The 27,410-nt window shown below is 41.5% G+C and overlaps 1 protein-coding gene across 1 annotated transcript in view; it reads right to left on the reverse strand.

Annotated features, from left to right (window-relative positions):
- Nucleotides 1-27,410, reverse strand: part of col27a1b (collagen, type XXVII, alpha 1b) — a 168,432-nt gene that overhangs the window by 133,312 nt on the left and 7,710 nt on the right. Inside the window, exons 3-4 of the mRNA XM_060907051.1 lie at nucleotides 19,905-21,181; nucleotides 12,451-12,504 (exon numbers count right to left, since the gene is read on the reverse strand). Of these exons, the coding sequence (XP_060763034.1) occupies nucleotides 12,451-12,504; nucleotides 19,905-21,181 (1,331 nt within the window). The remainder of the gene's footprint in view (nucleotides 1-12,450; nucleotides 12,505-19,904; nucleotides 21,182-27,410) is intronic.

Below are 27,410 nucleotides of genomic sequence, written 5' to 3' on the forward strand. Positions count from 1 at the left end.
ATATTAATGTATGCATGTATCATATCAAGTCTTGGCAAAAAATGTCATAAAGAATGACAGTGATACCGTCCCTCCAGTGGACATACAAAAATAACAAAGCATAACAACGTGCACTATCACATTTAAAGCTTGGTTAGTCAAAAGGCTTAGGTTTGAGGTTACACCAGAGCTCTGATGAAGATGGAGAGGAAAACCATTTTCATGCAGTGCTTTCGCATTTCTCTCAAAACTCTGTTCTTCTCGTAAACACTCAAGCCAAAAGGAAAAGAGATATCAGTAAATCTGCCAGTAAAAGTGAAATGCGGTGTATGGCAAACAATATGCTGATCCAGAGTAGGAAAATATCACAAGTTAGGAGGAAGAAGAGCATGCCAATGTTTTTTTTTTTTAATACAGAAAACACCGAAATTCTGGTTTGAGTCATGTTTTTACTATTAATCAAGGGCATGTCCAATGTTTTAAAGACATATCTCATGGGCTAACCCTTGACTCACAATGCTATGTGATAATTAAAGCCAAGAGAGTCATGTCCCCTGAATAATAGTTGGTCTAGACTTCACCCCTGGGGTATCCCTTTGGAAACATCTCAATAAGAGCAGTGATGAGGAAATAGTGTCTCAATACTGAAACAACTAACATTTTCCATATTTAGTTCAAATCAACCAATCCATCATGGCTACTCTAAATGTTAGTAAACTATTCAGTAAACATTATTACTTCACTGATAAGTTATAAATATTTTACAGGAGGTCTTGGCAGCTGCTATAAAGCACAGACTAATCAGAGTCCTGAACTTAACACAGCATGAAAAACACCAACACCAGGCAGCTACAAGCTTGACCCAGGCACTAAGTAACATTTCGTCTTGCCATGGTATGAAGGTTAAACTTCAATTGTCAACATGGCTGAAAACTCCCGAGGGTACAGTTTTTCTTCCAATCTGTCAAACACATCGGTATCTGTACTGGGCCACTGGAAGAATGCAAGCACCCTGCTTTCACATTTATTTTTGTAAATGCTCCATTTCTAATGCAGCACCCAATACAATAAAACAGCAGCCCAGGTTAGGTTTTCGCCTCTGTTTGTTTGTTCCCAGCATAACTCATAAAGTAGTGAACAGATTTTGATGCAAATACAGATGTGTGTGTTGATCAGTGTTGTAGTTGAGTCACTAAACCTCAAGTCTGAGTCCAGTCTCAAGTCCAAGTCCAGTCTTGAGTCCCCAGTGTTCAAGTCCAAGTCACTGAAGAAAATTGAGTCAAGTCCACTGTTGATCCAAGTCGAGTCCAAGAACAAGACTCCAACAGCACCATTTGATGTTGGCTGTTGCTGCCTTTATGTGAAAGCGTTTCTGCTACTGTGTTGGACAAACGTTACTGCTTGACTGCCCCATTTTAGGCTACGTTTACATTAGACCGTATCTGTCTCGTTTTCTTCGCGGAGGCACTGTCCGTTTACATTAAACCCCCTGGAAAAGCCAGGAAACGGGAATCCGCCAGCGTCCACATATTCAATCCAGATCGTGTCTGGTCCGGTGCTGTGTAAACATTCAGAATACGCGAATACGCTGTGCTGAGCTCTAGCTGGCGTCTCATTGGACAACGTCACTGTGACATCCACCTTCCTGATTCGCTGGCGTTGGTCATGTGACGCGACTGCTGAAAACCGGCGCGGACTTCCGCCTTGTATCACCTTTCATTAAAGAGTATAAAAGTATGAAAATACTGCAAATACTGATGCAAATACTGCCCATTGTGTAGTTATGATTGTCTTTAGGCTTGCCATCCTTCCACTTGCAAGTAGTAAGTGATATGCGCTGGGATCACACACACAGCGGCTCAGTCCCGAATCGTGGCTTCTGCACTTCACTCGCGCGCTGTGTGAGCTGCGCAGGGCCGGAGTGCGCACCCTCCAGAGGGCACTCGCTGTTCAGGGCGGAGTGATTTGGAGCGCAGGATGCCTGCGGAGCCGAGCGTATCTGCGTATTGGCGTCGCTATGTGCACGGCTAACGGTTTTAGTGTAAACGCCATAGACGTCGCCAGACCCATTTTAGGGTAGCTCCAGCCACCCTATCTTATGGCAAAGCCACCCTATATTTTTTGCCCTTTTTTAAATTATTTATATTTTTATTTTTTTTCCCAAAAAAAACAAAGGCAGTAAAGCACTGAACATGAGCCATCAAGAACGCAAGTTAATCCGAACAACAGTTTCTGCTTGCTTATTTATTGTTTAATGCAATATTATTAATATCGTTAGGATTCCTCCTCATTGGCTCTGTGTCAAGCGTCACGTCGAGTGGTAGGCTAGTAGGACTTAAAAAACTACGCGGGCATTCTGCAGCAGGCGCGGTGCGGGCTTCCATTGAGTTGGGTTTGCAGAGAGTCAGAATTCTATGCTTTCATTTGCAGACACACACGGTGAGATTGTAATTTGATGTCAGTGGTTTGCATTTGCTTAACTTTACCTAGGCTATATTGAGCAATGGGTAGTGAGGAAAGACGATATTGTAGCTTTTCTATTTCAACTGTAAATAATGAATTGATTGACAGCCTTAGTAGGTGCTCTGAAAAATGTTCGGCGCGCGCTGCGCGCGCACAATACCTTTTCTCCTCTGGGTGCTAAGCTACCCCTGTCTCTCAAACCTAGTGACGTCCCTGGTAAACGCGAATCATTTTAAGAACATTAATCTGATGATCCGCTGATTCGACGTAATGTAAACGTAGCCTTAGTTAATAGGCTACAGATAAAAAGCTTTTTCATCGCTCAGCAAGCCCCGCCCACCATCAACAGGGCAATTAACATAAGAGAGGGTTAACACTAGCTAGTTCATCAGTCAGCAAGCAAGCTCCACTATCAACAGAGCAATGAACATAGCATGTCACTTCCTTCTCTGGGTTGAGTCTTACCAAATTACGATTGAAGTTCGAGGTTGTCCCCGTTGTCTCCTCGATAGTTCTTCTACATATGGAACACATAACAGTGCATTTTTTCCCATTGCATGAGAAGTCTGTATAAGCAAAGCGGACAATCCTAGGGGCTTCTCTCCAGGCATTTTAGCACCATTAACGTTAGTTTGTTCCTGAACGTGATATATGAACAAGTGAATGTGCATTCTCTTGCATGAAATTAGTATAAAAATTAATGTAGATATAAATATATTATGCCAAATTATTCTGCCATGTTACAAAAAATAAAGAATAAATCCGAGTTCTCGTCTCCAAATTACGACTCTGAATGCAGTTAATGCATGAGTCCAAGTCTGAGTCATCAGTGCTCAAGTCCAAGTCAAGTCACGAGTCCTTAAAATTAGAGCACGAGTCGGACTCGAGTACTACAAGCCTGGTGTTGATCCAAGATCCAGATGTGTATGCGGAGCCAGGATTTTTTTTTTGTCTTTTCCCCAATATAACTCAAAAAATAGTGAACAGATCTTGAGGAAATTTTGAGAAAAGCTGGGCCATGGGCCAAGGAAAAAGTTATTAGATTTTGATGCAAATCCAAATATGTTACTTGGCGGAGGTATGCGCCCTACCGAGTGCCCTTCTAGTTAGTGATGTGTTGAGTAACCAAAAAAACAAACAAACCCAAGACCCCTCAACCAACCAAACATGATACATATTCAAAACTGATTTGAACTTTGGCAGTAACACCTTCCGAGAGAGATGGCTTCATTTATACAAACTGTGTATTCAAAGCCGTATTAAGGTGCCGCAATGTGCATTTGAGCCATATAAACATTGCATCTGTGCTCTATAATTGTAGTCCAAACTCTCTGTACAGAGTAAATGCCAGGCAGAGGTGCGCTTATAGCTGAAAAATGATCAACCAAAAGGTGCTTCATTTTCAACATCGCCTTTCAGGCTAAACAAGATTTTCAGATTTAACAAATCTGCAGCTCCCACATTAACCATTTATCTACCCAACCTCCCAAAGCCTCTTGACCATGCTCTCTGAGGAACCACAAAACCGGTGAACACAAGCAAAGCTTTAAATGTCTTTAATAAGACGACCACAAAGGCCTCTTTCTTCCATTTAGAATATTGGGTTCCCACAGTGCAACCCTGAGAGGCCCTGTGAAAGGGTTACAGCAGGTAGCTTACACACACAACCTTCAGACTTCAAACCGACACACTGGGAAGCTTCTTCAAACTGCTGACCTTTCTCTGCTTTTCCTATTCACTAGTGATCACTTTTCCCATATGTTAACCCTACAAGTATAAGTCCTTGTTGCTTTTGTGAAAAGGAAAACAAATTAAGAAATATATGCTGGTATCATCTGATATGCTGAGATCAGATAACTATACTCTTGTATGGTGCAGTCATCATCTCCATCTACTTTAGCGGCTGAGTCATTAGTCATAGAAACAAAAGTAAGATAAAGTACTCTCTTTGTTAAAATATACAATGGGATCCAAAAGTATGAGACCTCAGTTAAAATCTGAGAAATGTCTTTTCAAAACTGGAAATAAACAGGACATTTTAGAAATATGAAAATTTTCAAACAAACAAAATTAAATTACAAGCAATTTTTTCCCCCCATTGACCATTACAGGTCACATGTATAGCACTTAGCAGACACCATTATCCAGTGCGACTTACAGAAGAGCTCTGTAGTCTCGATCAGAAACACATCATGCTAGCTCACTCTAGGTCAGTGTTTCTCAACCACTGGGCAGCAGCCCAGCGCCATCTAGTAGGCCGCAATTTTTTTTCAAATTTGAAGCCAAATACTAAATAGTTCAGGATGTCATAGTAGGGGGCGGCACGGTGGTGTAGTGGTTAGCGCTGTCGCCCCACAGCAAGAAGGTCCTGGGTTCGAGCCCCGGGGCCGGCGAGGGCCTTTCTGTGTGGAGTTTGCATGTTCTCCCCGTGTCCGCGTGGGTTTCCTCCGGGTGCTCCGGTTTCCCCCACAGTCCAAAGACATGCAGGTTAGGTTAACTGATGACTCTAAATTGACCGTAGGTGTGAATGTGAATGGTTGTCTGTGTCTATGTGTCAGCCCTGTGATGACCTGGCGACTTGTCCAGGGTGTACCCCGCCTTTCGCCCGTAGTCAGCTGGGATAGGCTCCAGCTTGCCTGCGACCCTGTAGAAGGATAAAGCGGCTAGAGATAATGAGATGAGATGAGATGTCATAGTAGGGTGGTGCTCAAATATATGCCAAAAATAAAAATTTGACTTTCTTAAGGTGCTTCCTCACTAAGTTGTTCAGCTTGCTGAGAAAACATTTTGTGCACAATTTTATTTTGATACGACTATTCTAACCACTGCCATGCACGGGTTGAAATTTGTACTATTTGAGCATATTTGCGAAAACCAACAAAAAGCAATGTGCATGTTCACCTAAGCAATACATACTGAAAAATGACAAACAGGAGTCCAAGACAAATAAAAACAATATTATGTGCCACTGTTCACATACTTGTTTAGATCAAACAGTCATAATGGGTGGTGTTTTGTTACGATTTCTTGGCTTCCGGGAACTGATGCCGATGCCATTCCATTACTTGCAACAGGTATTGCCGCTGCTGCTCATCTTTTGTCAGGATTTGATTATAGTCCTGGATTACTGCCACTCCTCTCTCAGCAAAGTCATTGACCACAGCAATACCATGCAGGGCCTTCTTTGATGACTGGAATGATGGGTCCTCCTCCCACTCTGAAGGGTCCTTGACGAGGAAGTCGGTGTCAATGTTGAATGCCTCAAAAATGTGACCTGAGGCAGATGTAACAAAATCTGCCACAGTTTTGTTTGCAACGGCTTCCTTCGCCTCTGTGTCCGCTGTTGCACGTGGCTGATGGTCATCATCCGCTTCGTCTTTCAGAGCAGTCACGATCCCACGCTTTTCATCATCTGTGATGCTGCTGTCAAATAGGGCAAGTCCGGCTAGGTCCTCACTCAGATACCAGAGGTGTCTGGCAAACTTCTTGCTGGTGGCTTTCGCAATATCAGAATCAGGATAGGAGACCAGTCCCTTCAGGAATGACAAATCATTGCAGATGGAGCACTGAACCAGGCCTTGACATACAGTGCTCCAGTGAAAGCTGTGAAGCGTTTCAGGCCAGAGAGTTCCTCAGTCGATAAGTGAAACTGGTTTCTAAACAAAAACATCTTGATTGCATAGATGACATGCGCCATCCACCTGGCATGCAAAAAACAGGGCTCATGTGGCAGTGGTTAATATTATTCAAATCACTTGAAATTTTACCCAATTTATTTTTTCCCCAAGTGGAACAAGAAAATGAAGTAGCACCTTTAAAAAGTTGAAGTTTGTTTTTGGGGACCACCCTATAATGTCATAGTTTCCCAAATCCGGTAGCTGATTTGACGTACATCTTTCAAGTGAAATAAATACATTCGTGGGTAAATTAAGAAGAACAAGACTTTATTTCTGTCACATTCCTCCTTTGCATTTAACCCGCAACTGTGCGTGCGAGCACACACACACACACACACACACACACACACACACACACACACACACACACACACACACACACACAGTGCACACGCAGTGGACTGAATAAACAAATACGTTTGAGGGTAAATTATATGGATCTGCGATGCCTGCTGGAAGAGAAGAGCAGGGAGTATTGACAATTGAGCGGCTGTGGTTTGTTTACACCTGATACTAAAACTTCTAGTGTTCTAGCAACCATCACAAAGACGCATACAAAAAGCCCAGAAATTCCTCCTTACCCAGGCAAAAACGATACAGGATTTATCTTGTAGCATCCTGATCTCCAGATCTTCAACCCAGCCACATATAAAAAGATGTACTCCTCCATATTCTTCTAGGTTTTCATCTGTGTGTCCGTGTAGAACGATGTCTGCAGCACCAGGCAGTGTGAGATGTCGGGGAAGTCAACGGATGGATAATTTTCCAAGTCATAATGAATGAATGACTTTATTTCAACACGATAAGTTGATCAGCAGAACTTGTGGGGTCGTACATGTACATATACAAATAATCATGAATAAAAAAACTAAAAATAAACACAATCTTAAAAAACCTTAAATCTGTCGATTATCTGTTAATTATCTTCACATTTAGTTAGTTAACTGTATATGTAACTATTGTCTTTGTACAACCCCGATTCCAAAAAAGTTAGGACAAAGTACAAATTGTAAATAAAAACGGAATGCAATAATTTACAAATCTCAAAAACTGATATTGTATTCACAATAGAACATAGACAACATATCAAATGTCGAAAGTGAGACATTTTGAAATTTCATGCCAAATATTGGCTCATTTGAAATTTCATGACAGTAACACATCTCAAAAAAGTTGGGACAGGGCAATAAGAGGCTGGAAAAGTTAAAGGTACAAAAAAGGAACAGCTGGAGGACCAAATTGCAACTCATTAGGTCAATTGGCAATAGATCATTAACATGACTGGGTATAAAAAGAGCATCTTGGAGTGGCAGCGGCTCTCAGAAGTAAAGATGGGAAGAGGATCACTAATCCCCCTAATTCTGCGCCGACAAATAGTGGAGCAATATCAGAAAGGAGTTCGACAGTGTAAAATTGCAAAGAGTTTGAACATATCATCATCTACAGTGCATAATATCATCAAAAGAGTCAGAGAATCTGGAAGAATCTCTGTGCGTAAGGGTCAAAGCCAGAAAACCATACTGGGTGCCCGTGATCTTCGGGCCCTTAGACGGCACTGCATCACATACAGGCATGCTTCTGTATTGGAAATCACAAAATGGGCTCAGGAATATTTCCAGAGAACATTATCTGTGAACACAATTCACCGTGCCATCCGCCGTTGCCAGCTAAAACTCTATAGTTCAAAGAAGAAGCCGTATCTAAACATGATCCAGAAGCGCAGACGTCTTCTCTGGGCCAAGGCTCATTTAAAATGGACTGTGGCAAAGTGGAAAACTGTTCTGTGGTCAGACAAATCAAAATTTGAAGTTCTTTATGGAAATCAGGGACGCCGTGTCATTTGGACTAAAGAGGAGAAGGACGACCCAAGTTGTTATCAGCGCTCAGTTCAGAAGCCTGCATCTCTGATGGTATGGGGTTGCATTAGTGCATGTGGCATGGGCAGCTTACACATGTGGAAAGACACCATCAATGCTGAAAGGTATATCCAGGTTCTAGAGCAACATATGCTCCCATCCAGACGACGTCTCTTTCAGGGAAGACCTTGCATTTTCCAACATGACAATGCCAAACCACATACTGCATCAATTACAGCATCATGGCTGCGTAGAAGAAGGGTTCGGGTACTGAACTGGCCAGCCTGCAGTCCAGATCTTTCACCCATAGAAAACATTTGGCACATCATAAAACGGAAGATACGACAAAAAAGACCTAAGACAGTTGAGCAACTAGAATCCTACATTAGACAAGAATGGGTTAACATTCCTATCCCTAAACTTGAGCAACTTGTCTCCTCAGTCCCCAGACGTTTACAGACTGTTGTAAAGAGAAAAGGGGATGTCTCACAGTGGTAAACATGGCCTTGTCCCAACTTTTTTGAGATGTGTTGTCATGAAATTTAAAATCACCTAATTTTTCTCTTTAAATTATACATTTTCTCAGTTTAAACATTTGATATGTCATCTATGTTCTATTTTGAATAAAATATGGAATTTTGAAACTTCCACATCATTGCATTCCGTTTTTATTTACAATTTGTACTTTGTCCCAACTTTTTTGGAATCGGGGTTGTATTTAGTTCCAGCTACAATAGGATCAAAATTTATTCTACTAATGTCAAATTTAGTGAGTAAATTTTTCTTTCATAGGAAAAATCCTTCTTTGTTAGCGTGTAAGGATCTAATCCCACTGAGTGGTTTCTATATCCACTTTTTTTGAGTGTACTTCTTGGTTTTAATAACTTGCTTGCTTGCTGAACACAAACATGGTAGTAAGTTCTTGTGTTAATGGACCAGACTCCACTTTTAGATCATTAATCCCTTTTGACTGAGAATGCCCTGCATGCATGGTTTGGCTTCTTGTACATCCATACAGCTTTAAATACAATACCTACAATTAAAAACAGTTTGTTTTTATTGCATTTATTTAATTCCTGGGCTCCCATCTGTAACAGGGAGTGATGTTGCATCCCATTAATACACTTTACAATAGATTATTAGATTCTAATAGAATAGATGAGCCAAAATAATTAGGGATATTTTTTAATGGGCCTTGACTCGTTACAAGTATGAATAGGTGGGCCTCGAAGCAGAAAAGGTTGAGACCTCCTGCTCTAGGTCATGGACTAAGTGTACCATCAGTCTAAAACGTTGTAGGTCTGATTTTCCTCCATACTTATCCTTTTCACTGAAGCACATGTTCTGAGGATATGCTGATGGGTTTGAGCTAACAGTGACGATCAGTTTTTCTGCAAACTTATAGAGTCCATGCTAGCTCGAGTGCATACTGTCATTAAAGCAAATGGGGATGAACCAAATACTGAGAAATTCTGAAATACCTGTAAATATTTCTAAGTTTCTAATTTTCACTCAAGTTGTAATACTGATTCGATCATTTGTACTGTAATTTGTAAGTTTGCATTAGCAGTTTGCATGTGGGAAGCCATGACCTGAAGGTTAGAGACAGCCTTGGGCACAAAGGGTTACTGGTTCGATTCCCAGGACTGGCAGGAAAAATGTGAGGGGAGTTGAGTGAATGAACAGCACCTTCCCCTCCCTTTGTCTCATAGCTGAAGTGCCCTTGAGCAAGGCACCTTGCTCCCACTGTATGTGTGTGTGTTCACTGCTTCAGAGGGATTAAATGCAGAGGAGGAATTTTGCTGTGCTTGAGTGTCTATGTGACAAAAAAATAAAGGCTTCTTCTTTTCAAAATTAGAAAAGATTGTAAAATCGAAGCATGTTTATTAGCAGTCTTAGACTTCTGGACTTTGCTGTACCGTATATCTCAAATTATTGTAAAGGAAATAAAAATTTCTCAGGATAAATCAATTGATAGAACCTCAAAAACATAGATCTTGACTGTGATCATGCTCTCAGTCTTTAACAGATTTACATCCAAGGAAATTAAACAAGGTATCAGCCAGGCTTGTAGTACTCGAGTCCAGGACTCGGACTCGAGTCCGACTCATGCCCTAATTTTAAGGACTCATGACTCAACTTGGACCTGAGCACTGATGACTCAGACTTGTGCATTAACTGCATTCGGACTTGTAAATTGGAGACAAGGACTCTTATTTTTTATTTATTTTTTGTAACATGCCATAATAATTTGGCATAAGATATTTATATCTACGTTAATTTTTTATACTAATTTTGTGCAGGAGAATGCACATTCACCTGTTCATACGTCATGTTCAGGAACAAACTAACGTTAATGGTGCTAAAATGCCTGGAGAGAAGCCCCTAGGATTGTCCGCTTTGCTTATACAGACTTCTCGTGCAGTGGGAAAAAATGCACTGCTGTGTGTTCCATGTGTAGAAGAACTATCGAGGAGATGATGGGGGCAACCTCAAACTTCAATCGTTGTTTGGCAAGACTCCACCCAGAGAAGGAAGTGACACGCTATGTTCATTGCTCTGTTGATAGCGGGGCTTGCTTGCTGACCGAGGAACTAGCTAGTGTTAACCCTCTTTCACGTTATTTGCCCTGTTGATGGTGGGTGGGGCTTGCTGAGCGATGAACAAGCTTTTTATCTGTAGCCTATTAACTAAAGCGGGGCAGTCAGGTAGTAACGTTAGTCCAACACAGTAGCAGAGACAGTTTCACATAAAGGCAGCAACAACTACCATCAAATGGTGTGGTTAGGGTCTTGTTCTCGGACTCGATTCGAAATTTTCTTTAATGACTTGGACTTGACTTGGACTTGAACACTGGGGACTTGAGACTGGACTCGGACTCGCGGTTTAGTGACTTGACTACAACACTGGTATCATCTAAACCCAGAGCATTAGAGCATTCTGGATAATGGAAATGGATTTGAGGGGATGTGTCGGTTTTATCCCATTTACTGTAACACTTAAAATATCGCCAGGTGACCAATATTGTTATACTTGAGTTAAATAATGATGCGTTTGCGGTAACTGTTGATCAGTCCTGCACACCGGCTTGGAGGAATTTTAGCCCATTCCTCCGTACAGAACAGCTTCAACTCTGGGATGTTGGTGGGTTTCCTCACATGAACTGCTCGTTTCAGGTCCTTCCACAACATTTTGATTGGATTAAGGTCAGGACTTTGACTTGGCCATTCCAAAACATTAACTTTATTCTTCTTTAACCATTCTTTGGTAGAACGACTTGTGTGCTTAGGGTCGTTGTCTTGCTGCATGACCCACCTTCTCTTGAGATTCAGTTCATGGACAGATGTCCTAACATTTTCCTTTAGAATTCGCTGGTATAATTCAGAATTCATTGTTCCATCAATGATGGCAAGCTGTCTTGGCCCAGATGCAGCAAAACAGGTCCAAACCATGATACTACCACCACCATGTTTCGCAGATGGGATAAGGTTCTTATACTGGAATGCAGTGTTTTCCTTTCTCCAAACATAACGCTTCTCATTTAAACCAAAAAGTTCTATTTTGGTCTCATCTGTCCACAAAACATTTTTCCAATAGCCTTCTGGCTTGTCCATGTGATCTTTAGCAAACTGCAGACGAGCAGCAATGTTTTTTTGGAGAGCAGTGGCTTTCTCCTTGCAACCCTGCCATGCACACCATTGTTGTTCAGTGTTCTTCTGATGGTCGACTCATGAACATTAACATTAGCCAATGTGAGAGAGGCCTTCAGTTGCTGAGAAGTTACCCTGGGGTCCTTTGTGACCTCACCGACTATTACATGCCTTGCTCTTGGAGTGATCTTTGTTGGTCGCCCACTCCAGGGGAGGGTAACAATGATCTTGAATTTCCTCCATTTGTACACAATCTGTCTGACTGTGGATTGGTGGAGTCTAAACTCTGTAGAGATGGTTTTGTAACCTTTTCCAGCCTGATGAACATCAACAACGCTTTTTCGGAGGTCCTCAGAAATCTCCTTTGTTCGTGCCATCATACACTTCCACAAACATGTGTTGTGAAAATCAGACTTTGATAGATCCCTGTTCTTTAAATAAAACAGGGTGCCCACTCACACCTGATTGTCATCCCATTGATTTAAAACACCTGACTCTAATTTCACCTTCAAATTAACTGCTAATCCTAGAGGTTCACATACTTTTGCCACTCACTGATATGTAACATTGGATCATTTTCCTCAATAAATAAATGACCAAGTATAATATTTTGTCTCATTTGTTTAACTGGGTCCTCTTTATCTAGCTTTAGGACTTGTGTGAAAATCTGATGATGTTTTAGGTCATATTTCTGCAGAAATATAGAAAATTCTAAAGGGCTCACAAACTTTCAAGCACCACTGTAAATAATGATGGCACACATTGATGAAATATTCAATCTTTTTTTACTAAGGCATGACTAAGGAACACATATTAATCACTTACCCGAGGCCCTCTTTTCCCTGGTAATCCTGTTTTCCCAGGCTCTCCTGGCGGGCCCTAAAAGACAAAAAAAAAAAAAGTCATTCTGTGATGCAGAGCAAGACTGTTAAGTGCTGAATGTCTACCTACTGGCATTGTGTGATTTCTCCTACAGCACACAAATCCCTGAACTGCATGATGGCACTGAGCCACAGCCAGTGAGGAACTGCTTCCAAAGTATCCTAAATTTTATGGCTTGAATGTTACAGTATCATGAAACATTAATCTATGCATGCTTCAGCAGTTAACTCAGGACGATATGTTAAAGAAATGAAAAATAAAATCAAGATCATAACACGCATTTTGATTTGTACGTTACAAATTGCTGTTTGAACATTAGCCTCAGAGTGGTGGAATTTTCCTTAGACTATATATGTCACGTGTAGATTTAATATAGTGTACAGGGAGCCAACATGGGACTCCCCTTGTTGCCAATAAACTGAGCCCAATCCTCTAAAGTTTTACTGACGTCTGCTTCATTTTACTGGCAAACAACTCTGACTATAACCACAGGCACTCTTCTTAATTATGGACATGATCTAACTTTAAACTGATTACACACGTGGAATAACTGAGCACTGAGGGGTCACGTTTAACGAGGGGTCAGCCTTCATGCACCTTTATTCCAGAGGCTGGTGTTGTGTTTCATTTTCTTCAACTTCTTCCATCAGAAAAGATACAGGAAGAGGGATTAGGCTTGAGGCTTGAATGCCGTATTGCTGGCGAGACATTTTAGCTCAAGTGCCATAATGCAATTGTGGTTCACAAAAGCTAGTGGTACATCTAATGCCTCATGCTTAACTGAAGTCCACATCTAAGCATGTGGGAAAAATTTATTCAGCCTAGGAGCTGTAAAACTGTTATTCTTTCAGGCAACATCCTATGACATTCTGAAATTTATGTCTTTCCATCTGTCCATCTCTAAACAAAACAATACCTGGTAATATTTCTCAACATCGGTAGCAGGAATCTGGAACGTTCTCAATGTTTACAGACTTCCTGGTTTCTATTAAAAAACAATCCCATGCGTTGGCACGCTTTATAGTCAATCTATTAATTTTCAGGCATTTTATTTATTTATTTATTCTTTTTTTTTTTTAAAGAAAATCCTGAATTAAATTTTGCTCAAACTGTTGAAAGTCATGTAACGAATGTTACATGATGCATGCAAGAAGTAAAGTAAAGAAATGTTTGGATATGGTGAAAGTTTGCCTAACAAGCTCCATGTTGTAGAATCTGCAGAGAGAAGGAAGAAGGGAGGGAAAGGAGGGAGGGAAAGAGGACAGCCCCCGACCCTCTTCCACGTGGCACAGTTCCTTGTTGGAGTAACAGTATTAAGATATATCTCTGTCTCTCTCTCACCATGAAAAAATGCAGAGATTAGGATAGAAAAAAAAAACAACATAACCTACAGTAGCTGCTCTTTCTGGGAATCTGGTTCTCCCAAAGTAAGCTGTGTGCCAATCACAATGACGAGAACATCTGTTTCTCGCTGATTTGGTCATAGTTATTATGACAGGTAAGTCAGGATGTGAAGCGGTGGCCTACTTTTTACATACAGCCTTATCTGCTAATCCTTAACTGGAAAACGTGTAGACTATGGTGATAATTTTCGCCTTGTCACACACTAACTGGTACAACATTACATGTTATACTATAAAGCTCAAATTCCCACACACTTCGTTTTATAGTTTAATCACTTTACTCATCCAGTGTCAACGTTGTGATGGTTTAGGCTGTGCAACATCAGGTGGTTGTCACGGTCTTCAAAGTTCCCTAAACCTCTGGCCAGTGACATCATCCAACAATGGGAAAATGACGGTAAGCATCCTATAGCCCGATACATCACCAGTCAATGCTGTGCAATACTTCACAGGATTACTTAAATGGGCTTTGAACCAAGACCACCAAATGTTCATATGCACCAGTGATGACACTACTGAAGTTTCCATCCACTCCAGTACTGTACTTTTCATCCAGACAATCTTATTCCATTGCTGAAACCATGCTTAATGAGTAGTATTAAAACTGGAAGGAGTCCTCAAAAGCAAATTCATCTCATTATCTCTAGCCGCTTTATCCTTCTACAGGGTCGCAGGCAAGCTGGACCTTATCCCAGCTGACTACGGGCGAAAGGTGGGGTACACCCTGGACAAGTCGCCAGGTCATCACAGGGCTGACACATAGACACAGACAACCATTCACACTCACATTCACACCTACGGTCAATTTAGAGTCACCAGTTAACCTAACCTGCATGTCTTTGGACTGTGGGGGAAACCGGAGCACCCGGAGGAAACCCACGCGGACACGGGGAGAACATGCAAACTCCACACAGAAAGGCCCTCGCCGGCCCCGGGACTCGAACCCAGGACCTTCTTGCTGTGAGGCGACAGCGCTAACCACTACACCACCGTGCCGCCCAAAAGCAAATTACCTTATTAAATGCTGCATTGGGGTTATGTTCTGCTCGTTACCTAATCTAACCTGAAGCACCAAAAATCAAGGTTAAAGAACACCACGGGCCTTCAAACACATGACCACAGCCAGTAATTCACATTTCACAGGTTCTTAAAAATAATCAAAGTGCTATGTCTGCCATCTGGATACCATAAGGAATGGTTTCGGAGAAGGAAAAAATGATCTACAGTACATACCATGCAGTGTCAACTGTCTGTTATAAATTGAATATATTATTAGTTTAAAAGATGTTTTAACAGGTTGCACTTTCAAGAGAGAGGTCATGTGTCCTAGGGTTTTGATGTTCATGTTGCAATTACAACTGATCATTTTACGGACATATAGGAAGAAACCCTACTGCTAAAAGTATACTTTAAAGCAGCATTATGCGAGAACTGGTATTTTTCACTCTTGGGCTCCCTCTACAGTTGCGAAGTGTAATTCACTTTAAGCCACTGCCATAAATACAACTACAACTCGCACGTCAAGCTCCACTCATGGACAGCTACCCACGTGCATTTGTTCACAAGCTGAAGGATATGGAATCAGCAAAGACAACGTCAGAAGCCATACTGAATAACAAGGTAGAGTAATATTAAAGGATTTTACACAAATATGACTGTATAGTTTTATTTGTTGTGACATCAGAAATAAACATTAGCATAACAAAAAGAATGACAGAGTTTTAATTTTCAGGCAATATACGTTGTTTGCTAAGTGTTGATATGATATGATGCGACATGATACAGACACATACTGCACATAAAATATAGTGTAATTTATTACAAGCTAGCTGGGATATGTTTACAAAGTTGCAAGCTTTCAAGGCTTATTTGGCATGATGTTGACAAAGATTGACTGATGAATTTATTTATTTTCATACTAGCCTGAGACGGGACTGAGGTTAGATGAAATTTTTTTTTTTAATCTAGAAAAACTACAAATCTCCATGAGACAGGGATAACACCAATTACCCCTTTTCCACCAAATCAGTTCCAGGGCTGGTTCGGGGCCAGTGCTGGTGCTGGTTCACAACTCGTTCAAATTGCGAGCCAGCTGAGAACCAGTTTGCTTTTCCATAGTTCGCGGTGCTAAGAGAAGACACGTCAGTTACGTCGTTGTATACGTCATTACGTCGCTGTATACGTCAGTTACGTCGCTACGTTTGCATAAACCTTGGCGCGAATATCGAAGCAAAAACAACACGGAAGAAGCAGCAGCAGCAACAACAACAATAATAATAATGGATGACTTCGCATTTGTACAGCTGCTGCTTCTCATCGCTTAAAAATGGCGATCTTTCGCGGTCTTGTTATTGTTGTTGGTCTTAACAACTCCGCCCCCCCGCTGACGTAAGCGGTTCTTTCCTCTGGCCCAGCAGAGAGTTGGTGCTAGCCTGGAACCATTTTTTCTGGCCCCAGAGCCAGTTCTTTGTCAGTGGAAACAGAAAACCCGGTTCCAAACTAAGCACTGGCCCCAAACCAGCCCTGGAACTGCTTTGGTGGAAAAGGGGCAAATAAGATTACAGACTACGTCACACTCTTTCATAAATAACACTAGCAGGGACATATACTCTGCTGTTGGATTGTCAGTTTTAGCCATGAGACAGATCACTACTGTGTTCAGATTTTTTTTCCTGTTCAGTAGTTAAAATTTGCACAAGTATTGCACACAAGTTGGAATAGTAGCATGCTAATCTAACGTAACTAGAACCATATTAGCACCAAACATATCTAATGTTGGGGGATGCTAATGGACAAAGAAAAGCTCATCTCATCTCATTATCTCTAGCCATTTTATCTTGTTCTACAGGGTCGCAGGCAAGCTGGAGCCTATCCCAGCTGACTATGGGAGAAAGGCGGGGTACACCCTGGACAAGTCGCCAGGTCATCATAGGGCTGACACATAGACACAGACAACCATTCACACTCACATTCACACCTACGGTCAATTAAGGCCCTGTCCACACGGCAACGGATTCAGGTGACTCCGATACAATTGCTTATCGTTTAAGCCTGGCGTCCACACGGCACCGGCGTTTTGGGTGCCCAAAACGCAATCTTTTTGAGAACGGGTTCCAGAGTGGAAAGATCTGGCAACGTTGCCGTTGCGAAGTCGTCTGGATGAGTAGAACGGATTTGTTTACGATGACGTCACAACCACATGACTGTGAGTGCTTCACGCCGGGTAGAAGTGTAACGAACTCGATGCGAGTTGTCAACAAATCCTATAACTTGGTTCATGAAACGCGCTTACAAAATATTTTCACTGTGAATATTTATTGTGTAATGGTGCAAAGTGAGAGAGAGAGAGAGAGAGAGAGAAAATAGCCCTTAGGGCAGAGTCAATCCCGCCAGCAAAAATAGGGAAAAAAAGGAGCGATCTCACCTGTTCAGATGTTGAAGTCCTACAATACATTCCTCAAAAAGGGCGTAGAACAACAAATTAATCCATCAACGTGTAGCATTCAATTTATTCCGGACCATTAAAGACGCCGCCTTCCGCGTAGAATCATACGTCATCCTCACCGCCATATTGGATAGGTCAAAGCGGAGAATAAAGATGCCTCATTCATGTGCTGCGTTTAACTGTACCAACAGGTTTACCGTCCAAACGAGATCACATGGGATTACCTTTCACAGGTGAGACTGGAAAAATACTTTTCATTGTATTTGGTCATTATAATGTAATTTTACGAACAGATTTTCCTGACTTTGTGGCTAATATGAAGTCTCGTGCATAATAGTTTATACGCATGCATCCTTACTTCTTCTATTGTTCTGGTGTCTCCGAAGGGACCGTCTTACAGCGCCCCTAGAGGTGTGGCATGTGTATTGCATAGTTTTCAGCAAGCGTTGCGTTGCCATATGGACCTGATATTTTACTGATCGTTGCCCATTTGGATGCGATATATTTTTAAATAACATCTCGTTGCCGTTGTCGTGTGGATGTAGCCTTAGAGTCACCAGTTAACCTAACCTGCATGTCTTTGGACTGTGGGGGAAACCGGAGCACCCGGAGGAAACCCACACGGACACGGGGAGAACATGCAAACTCCGCACAGAAAGGCCCTCGCCAGCCACGGGGCTCGAACCCGGACCTTCTTGCTGTGAGGAGACAGTGTTAACCACTACACCACCTTGCCGCCCCCAAAGAAAAGCTGTTCAACTAAATTAACTTTACACAACTTGGATGCCCCTGACACAGTGATGCAAACTTGGTTGGCAATCTCTGTATGCAAGAGACAAGGCTGAAAACTGACATTGGATGCCTGTGATCTTCAGGCCCTCAGGTGACACTGCATTAAAAGCAGACACGTGTCTGTAGTGGAAATCACTGTATGGGCTCAGGAACACTTCAGAAAACCATTGTCTGTGAAAACAGTTCATTACTGCATCCACAAATGCAAGTTAAAACTGAATATAAACAATATCCAGAAACACCGCCACCTTCTCTGGGCCCAAGCTCTTTTACGATGGACTGAGGTGAAGTGGAAAATTGTCCTGAGGTCTGACGAATCAAGAGTAGAAATTCTTTTTAGAAATCACGGACATCACGTCCTCCAGGCTAAAGAGTCGAGGGGCCATCTGGCTTGTTATCAGTGCACAGTTCAAAAGCCATCATCTGTGATGGTATGAGGGTGCATTAGTGCACATGACATGGGTAGCTTATACATCTGAGAAGGCATCATTAATGCTGAATGATATATACATGTTTCAGAGCAATATGCTGCCATCCAATATGCTTTTTTAGGGAAGGCCTTCCTTCTTTCAGCAAGACAATGCCAAACCGCTTTCTGAACATATTAAAACTGCATGGCTCTGTAGTAAAAGAGTCCAGGTGCTAAACTGGCCTGCCTGCAGTCCAGACCTGTCTCCCATTTAAAATAGTTGGCACATTATGAAGCGCAAAATACGACAAAGGAGAACTCAAACTGTTGAGCAACTGAAATTGTATATCAGGCAAGAATGGGACAACATTTCCCTTTCAAAACTACAGCAGTTGGTCTTGGTCTCCTCAGTTCCCAAACATTTACAGAGTGTTGTTAAAAGTAGAGGTGATGCAACACAGTGGTAAACATGCCTCTGTCCCAACTTTTTTGAAATGTGTTGCTGACATCAAATTCAAAATGCGTATATATTTTTCAAAAAACAACAAAATTTCTCAGTTTCAACATTTGATATGTTGTCTTTGTACTATTTTCAATGAAATATAAGGTTTCCATGACTTGCAAATTATTGCATTCTGTTTTTATTTACAGTTTACATAGCATCCCAACTTTTTTGGAATTGGGATTGTACATTTTTCTTTGTTAAATAATTCTTAGTCTTAAGTTACATTGAGCGTCCACCATACAAGCCCTTGTGAATGAGTTCTTCCTATAGAAACAATATTAGAAGAAGTGCATCAATATAAACCAATCACTGTCTGAACTACTGTCAGAACTGCTGTTATTGAAAAATTAATCAACATTGCTAAACAGATTCAAAAAATGTAATAATGCTGTGGTTTAATAACAGTTAGATGATAGGCTTGCTGATGTCGATGCTCTCAGCTCTTTTATCTTTGCTCTTACCTATGTTATTTTACCTTTGACCCTCTCTCAAAACGCTCCATTCTCCCTAAACTCACACTCCAAAGAATCTATCGCCTGGATGCCAATCCTCCAGCACAGATGCCAAAAAGCTGATGAAGACTTTTCTATGCCAGATAATTTCTAACCAGAATGTTAGAACGGAAATTTCACATAAGCGTGCATTGCTCCTGGGGAAAACCCTTTCCATTCATTCAGAGGAACAAAGAACATAGAAGGATATACCTACATTTAAAAAACTAAAATTTAAGCTAAATTTTTTTTGACTGGAAAACAAATGAAGAAGACAATATTTCATCATTTTACATCTTAACATGTGCAGAGAGACATATTTGTTTATTTCAGAGAGATCACAATAATTTACCAGTGGTCCTGGCTCTCCTTTTTGCCCAGGTGGTCCAACCAGGAGGGAAAAGTATGTTGGTTCCAGGTCAAATGTTTGAAGACCATCTGTGGCTGCAGGGGTGACAGGTACAAAAGAGTTGTGCTTGGAGTACTGAAAGGTGGTCAACTCTGGAACAGATCTCTTCACTGCTATAGTAGTCAGCTGCTTTTTTGAGTTTGTCAAAACAATGGAAGGTTTGGTCACTGCTGAAGGTTGAACGCTTTCTAACTTCCTTCTGGTTGGCTTTGCTGTCACAGGCATGTAGTTATCTTTTGATTTATGTCGTTTTATAGTTAGCCCCTTTTGGGGACTGCTCTGCTGGGTGGGCTTGGGGAATGTTGGAGATGCCCTGCTACTAAGGAGGGGGGTGACAGTTGGTATTTTGGCCTGTGTGGGAATCTGCAGAGTTGGTCTGGGCACCCTTGGAGGCACTGTTCCATGCACAGGCAGAGACAAAGAACCATACTGGGATGTCATTTTAATGGACATATTACGTCCTCCTGAGATTTCAGCATTAATCCTTGTTTTATCCTGTGACAGACTGGGAGTAAAACCTTTGTTTATGAGCTCAGTTATGGTCATCGGGGTCCGGAGAGTGACAGAGATATTGGGATCCAGGTGCAGCAGCGGTAAAAGTGGCGGTAGGTTTGCTCGATAGGTGTCAGCTTCCCTGCATTGTTTTTTAATGTACTTACAATAATTGTGAGCTGCCTTGGCAGAAGGATGGATATCAAACTGGCAGATGGCTCCTTCGAACTGCACTGAGTTCTGGCTCATTTTGCCTAAAAGAAAGGAGCCTTCTGGATCCAGAGTTTCCTCATTTTTAAAATGCAAATTTGCATGTACACTTGTCTTCCCACAAGAAGTATATAAAGTGACCCTTTGGGGTTGGATGCCCAAAGCCAGGTTGTGCCACTGGCCATTATGAATGTCATAATCAAAATATACAGAGTTCTTTTGGCCAACGTACACTACAATTTTCCCAGGGATGAACTGCACCCCCAGCTGTAGTCTCTTCCTCTTTGACACAATGGTGAAGAGGAAAGCATTATTGATGCGATGTGAACAGATGCTAAAGATCAGGGAGAACTCCGTGTTCAATGGGACTGGCACCACGGAGACCACAGGCACTTCGATTCGTACCCGCTGGGTGAGGATAACTCCTGACTTGAAGGGAATGACTCCTGACAGAATGGATCGTGTCCCTGATGAAGGTCTTTTTCCCGCCAGGCCCAGCTTTTGGAGGATATCCACATCTAAGGAAAAAAAAAGGGGGGGGGGGGGGGGGGGGCAAACGTTACATAAAATCTTTTTAACTGAAAGGAATATAGAGCAAATAAATAGCAAATAGTCCCAATGAAACAGACTTTGGAGCTAGCTGCAGCTAAAATACAGCATGTGGACCCTGAGCATATCTGTGGGATCATGACATGTGACAGTATGAAGTATAAAATACGATGTTACTGGCGAAAGTATATCAACATGAGTCTGCTGTCTAATATATATATATATATATATATATATATATATATATATATATATATATATATATATATATATATACATACATACACTGTATATATATCAACATGCCTATGACTTTAAAGGTGAACATTTTTTTTATTTTTATTTTTTATTGTGACACAACAATAATTAAGATTAAAAAAACAGAAATCTGGAGTGTGCATACTATAAGTATTCACCCCCTTTCGTATGAAACCCCTAAATAAGAGCTGCTCCAACCGATTCACTTCATAAGTCACATAATTAGTTCATTGTGATCCACCTGTGTGCAATCAAAGTGTCACATGATCTGTCACATGATATCTGTATAAATCAACCTGTTCTGGAAGGACCCTGACTCTGCAACACTATGAAGCAAGCAACATGAAAACCAAGGAGCCTCCAAACAGGCCAGAGACAAAGTTGTGGAGAAGTATAGATCAGGGTTGGGTTATAAAAAATATCCCAAACTTTGAATATCCCAGGAAGCACCATTAAATCCATTATAGCAAAATGGAAAGAATACGGCACCACTACAAACCTGACAAGAGAAGGCCGCCCACCAAAACTCACAGACCGGGCAAGGAGGGCATTAATCAGAGATGCAACAAAGACACCAAGGATAACACTGAAGGAGCCGCAAAGATCCACAGCGGAGATGGGAGTATCTGTCCATAGGACCACTTTAAGCCATACACCCCACAGAGTGGGGCTTTATGGAAGAGTGGCCAGAAAAAAAGCCATTGCTTAAAGAAAAAAATACAGTGGTACTTGAAAGTTTGTGAAAGCTTTAGAATTTTCTATATTTCTGCATAAATATGACCTAAAACATCATCAGATTTTCACACAAGAGAACCCAGTTAAACAAATGAGACAAAAATATTATACTTAGTAATTTATTTATTGAGGAAAATGATCCAATATTGCATGTATGTGAGTGGCAAAAGTATGTGAACCTCTAGGATTACCAGTTAATTTGAAGGTGAAATTAGAGTCAGATGTTTTCACTCAATAGGATGACAATCAGGTGTGAGTGGGCACCCTGTATTATTTAAAGAACAGGGATCTATCAAAGTCTGATCTTCACAACACATGTTTGTGGAAGTGTATCATGGCACGAACAAAGGAGGTTTCTGAGGACCTCAGAAAAAGCGTTGTTGATGCTCATCAGGCTGGAAAAGGTGACAAAACCCTCTCTAAAGAGTTTGGACTCCACCAATCCACAGTCAGACAGATTGTGTACAAATGGAGGAAATTCAAGACCATTGTTCTCTTCCCCAGAAGTGGTCGACCAACAAAGATCACTCTAAGGTGGGGTTTACATTAGACCGTATCAGCGGATCATCAGATTAACGTTTTTAAAACGATTAGTGTGCACACAGCAACGCCAATACACGATTTGCGTGCACATAGCAACGCCAATACACGGATACGCTCGGCTCTGCAGGCATCCTGTGCTCCAAATCACTCCGCCCTGAACAGCGAGTGCCCTCTGGAGGGTGCGCACTCCAGCCCTGCGCAGCTCACAGAGCGCGCGAGTATAGCGCATGAGCAGTGATTTGGGACTGAGCCGCTGTGTGTGTGATCTCAGTGCATGGCGGGCATGCGCGTCACTTACCACTTGCAAGTGGAAGGATGGCAAGCCTAAAGACAATCATAACTACACAATGGGCAGTATTTGCATCAGTATTTGCAGTATTTTCATACTTTTATACTCTTTAATGAAAGGTGATACAAGGCGGAAGTCCGCGCTGTTTTTCAGCAGTCGTGTCACATGACCAACACCAGTGAATCAGGAAGGTGGATGTCACAGTGACGTTGTCCAATGACGACGCCAGCTAGAGCTCAGCACAGCGTATCAGCGTATCCGCGTATTCTCAATGTTTACACAGCACCGGACCAGACACGATTTGGATTGAATACGTGGACCCTGGCGGATTCCCGTTTCCCGGCGTTTCCAGGCATTTTAATGTAAACGGACAGTGCATCCGCGAAGAAAACGAGACAGATACAGTCTAATGTAAACTTGGCCTAAGAGCAAGGTGTATAATAGTCGGCGAGGTCACAAAGGACCCCAGGGTAATTTCTAAGCAACTGAAGGCCTCTCTCATATTGGCTAATGTTAATGTTCACGAGTCCATCATCAGGAGAACACTGAACAACAATGGTGTGCATGGCAGGGTTGCAAGGAGAAAGCCATTGCTCTCCAAAAAGAACATTGCTGCTCATCTGCAGTTTGCTAAAGATCACATGGACAAGCCAGAAGGCTATTGGAAAAATGTTTTGTGGACAGATGAGACCAAAATAGAACTTTTTGGTTTAAATGAGAAGCATTATGTTTGGAGAAAGGAAAACACTGCATTCCAGCACAAGAACCTTATCCCATCTGTGAAACATGGTGGTGGTAATGGTTTGGGCCTGTTTTGCTGAATCTGGGCCAGGACGGCTTGCCATCATTGATGGAACAATGAATTCTGAATTATACCAGCGAATTCTAAAGGAAAATGTCAGTACATCTGTCCATGAACTGAATCTCAAGAGAAGGTGGGTCATGCAGCAAGACAACGACCCTAAGCACACAAGTCGTTCTACCAAAGAATGGTTAAAGAAGATTAAAGTTAATGTTTTGGAATGGCCAAGTCAAAGTCCTAACCTTAATAAACGTTTAGTTGCAGTTATTGCTGCACAACGGGGTCACACCAGATACTGAAAGCAAAGGTTCACATACTTTTGCCACTCACAGATATGTAATATTGGATCATTTTCTTTAATAAAAAATGACCAAGTGTAATATTTTGTCTCATTTGTTTAACTGGGTTCTCCTGATCTACTTTTAGGACTTGTGTAAAAATCTGATAATGTTTTAGCTCATACTTATGCAGAAATATAGAAAATTCTAAAAGGTTCACAAACTTTCAAGCATCACTGTAAGAAAACATGTTTGGAGTTTGCCCAATAGCATGTGGCAGACTCCCCAAACACATGGAAAAAGATTCTCTGGTCAAATGAGACTAAAACTGAACTTTTTGGCCATCATGGGAAATGCCATGTGTGGTGCAAACCCAACACCCTGAGAATACCCTTCCTACAGTGGAGTATGGTGGTGGCAGCATCATGCTGTGCAGACGTTTTTCATCTGCAGGGATAGGAAAGCTGGTCAGGACTGAAGGAAAGATGGATGACACTAAATACAGGGCAATTCTGGAGGAAAACCTGTTTGATTCAGCCAGAGGTTTGAGACTGGGATGAAGGTTCACGTTCCAGCAGGACAATGACCCTAAACATACTGCTAAGCTACACTGGAGTGGTTTAAAGGGAAACATTTAAATGTCTTGGAATGGCCTTGTCAAAGCCCAGACCTCAATCCAATTGAGAGTCTGTGGCATAACTTGAAGATTGCTGTACACCAACGCAACCCATCTAACTTGAAGGAGTTGGAGCAGTTTTGCTTTGAGGAATGGGCAAAAATCCCAGTGGCTAGATATGCTTAGCTAATAGAGACATACCCCAAGAGACTTGCAGCTGGAATTGCAGTAAAAGGTGGCTCTATAAAAGTATTGACTCTGGGGGGAATACCTATGCACACTCCAGATTTCTGGGGTTTTTTTCATCTTAATTATTGTTTGTGTCACAATAAAAAAACAGTGTGCACCTTTAAAGTGGTAGGCATGTTGTGTAAATCAAATGGTGCTAACCCCCCAAAATCCATTTTAATTCCAGCTTGTAATGCGACAAAACAGGACAAACACCAAGGGGGGGGGGGGTTGACTACTTTTGCAAGACATTGTGTGTCTATATATTCTGCTGAATAAATATAGAATTATATCTATATTGCACTAATAATTAGGAATTTCAGCCAAGTCAGCAGTTTTGGAAAGCTATGCTATGGAAAGGGAGTAATATATTTGTTTTACCAATCAGAACAGGAGGGAGGTTAGTGCCTTTTGACTGTAGGTCGCCAATGAGCCATTTCAAATAAAATAAAATATGCTATTATGCCTAATCAAAATAATATGGGACAAGATGAACAGCTGGAAATCAAACTCTAAAAGACAGAGCCATTTCTTTCCATACTTCATCCATCACTCTACATCCGTAACAGATGGTCAATTGATTATGTAACAGCTATACATTTTGGCCTTAAAAATCTCCAAGGATAACAGACTGAAATAAGCCCACCCTGAGAGGCAAAGACCATTATAAACAGGTCAGTTGTAATGTGGAACGTGTGCGTGAGTGAAAGAGAAAGACAGAAAAAAGATGAAATCTGTATTGGTAAGTATTCAGGCATGCACTCCAGTTGGGAGCAAATAATAAGATAGTAATACTTATCATCTTTAATTCAGAAATAGATAACATGTTTTATCTGCAAAACAGCTGAGAAACACTTGATCTCTATTAAGGATATGACATAATCCAGATATCAAGTAAGACATGTCCTATTGTGCAAGCAAAACATTCAGTGCAGGAATTAGCAGTCTAACAAACGAGTGGAAAGCTGCCAGGCACACTACAGTCGCAGCACTACTCCGAGAGTTCTGTCTCAGTAGGTCATGGGTAGCATGACATGTTCTAAAGGCAGTGGAGGAGACATAAGAGCACCTGGGCTACAGGTCCAGTTGCAGACACCAATGTTCCACAGAAAATCCCTAGATTCACTGGAAAATAAAGACCGCATTTGAACTGCTTAATCCAGTGCTACAAGTCTCAGAACCAAAAATACACCAACTTCAGTCAAAACTGAGGACTCACTGATTTTTAAATTGGTATGAATTAAAATTATTCATCTTGAAGCCACGTCTAACAAGAAAAGAGGATTTCTAGAACCTTCCCTAGCACTGGTTTACAAAGGAGGTCTTATTATAAGTCATGCAGGGTTGGGGGTCGTGGGTAATAGGAAAAGTTCAGTCAATAGTGGGAGAACATGTTCCATGGACTGTCCCACACATGGAAAAAAACCCCAACATCAACTTTACACTCCAAGCAGAACAAAAGTGTCTTTCATGAGCTGAACATCAGTAGTAGACATAAAAGCTTAAAGTAGTAGCGTTTTCATTCTGTTAATTGCTTTAAGATGCCATGAGTTAGATTTTCCTTTACGTTTCACTGAGATATTCAAAAAACAAACAACTTGGCATGAAATGTTACACAAGCAAGACTGTTTATTTGTGGTCTGCCATCTGACCAGCTGTGAGTCAACAATAACTGCTTTACGACTGGAGATATGACATATGAGTAAGAATGTACAGTACATTAAAGATAAGCAAAGCCAAATGCTCATTATAATGGATGATATGACCCCCCCCCCCCCCACACACACACACACACGGGATACAGTATGCAAAGAACAGATGTGGAAATGAATGAACCTTAGTGGGTGGCGGGAAGTCTATTAAACCATTAAAGTCTCCGACATAAGGTTAAAACAAACACGAGCAAACATAATAGCACCAGTCAAATTTTCAAAAAATCATTTCCCACCCAGAAGTGTCCCATGATGGTACACTAAACTACTAGCTACTTATCTGGACAAAATATACAGGAATCAAGTTAGATGAAAAAACATGGTTAACACCCCTATGTTCCAAAAAGAAATATGGAAACAGACATCTTGAGTTGGCCTGTCGAGTTCCTCACTAACCCTGTAAATGAGCCACAGAATAATTCCACACGGACCGTTTTTCATTGTGGCCATAAATGCAGAAATATCCACATTGTCTTTCCCTGTTGCCATCTGAATTTGCGCACAAGATGACTTTCAGGTGAGTCTGAGATGGATGGATAGCATATTCGTGCTGAAGCGAGGGCTTTTTAAGCTCCTAAGTTAAACAAATAGACTCAGAGCAGACCTGATCTGAGGCTTCTGCGTAAATCAAACCAGTGTTAGCACTGGCAAAGGTGGACCACAGTAGTCCACAGAAAAACAGTAGCACTGGCTGTCGCTATGACCTCTGAATCATGGAAAAGTTTAATAAACTTGTA

Source organism: Neoarius graeffei, chromosome 24, assembly GCF_027579695.1.
Source record: "Neoarius graeffei isolate fNeoGra1 chromosome 24, fNeoGra1.pri, whole genome shotgun sequence".
NCBI classification, from domain to species: domain Eukaryota; kingdom Metazoa; phylum Chordata; class Actinopteri; order Siluriformes; family Ariidae; genus Neoarius; species Neoarius graeffei.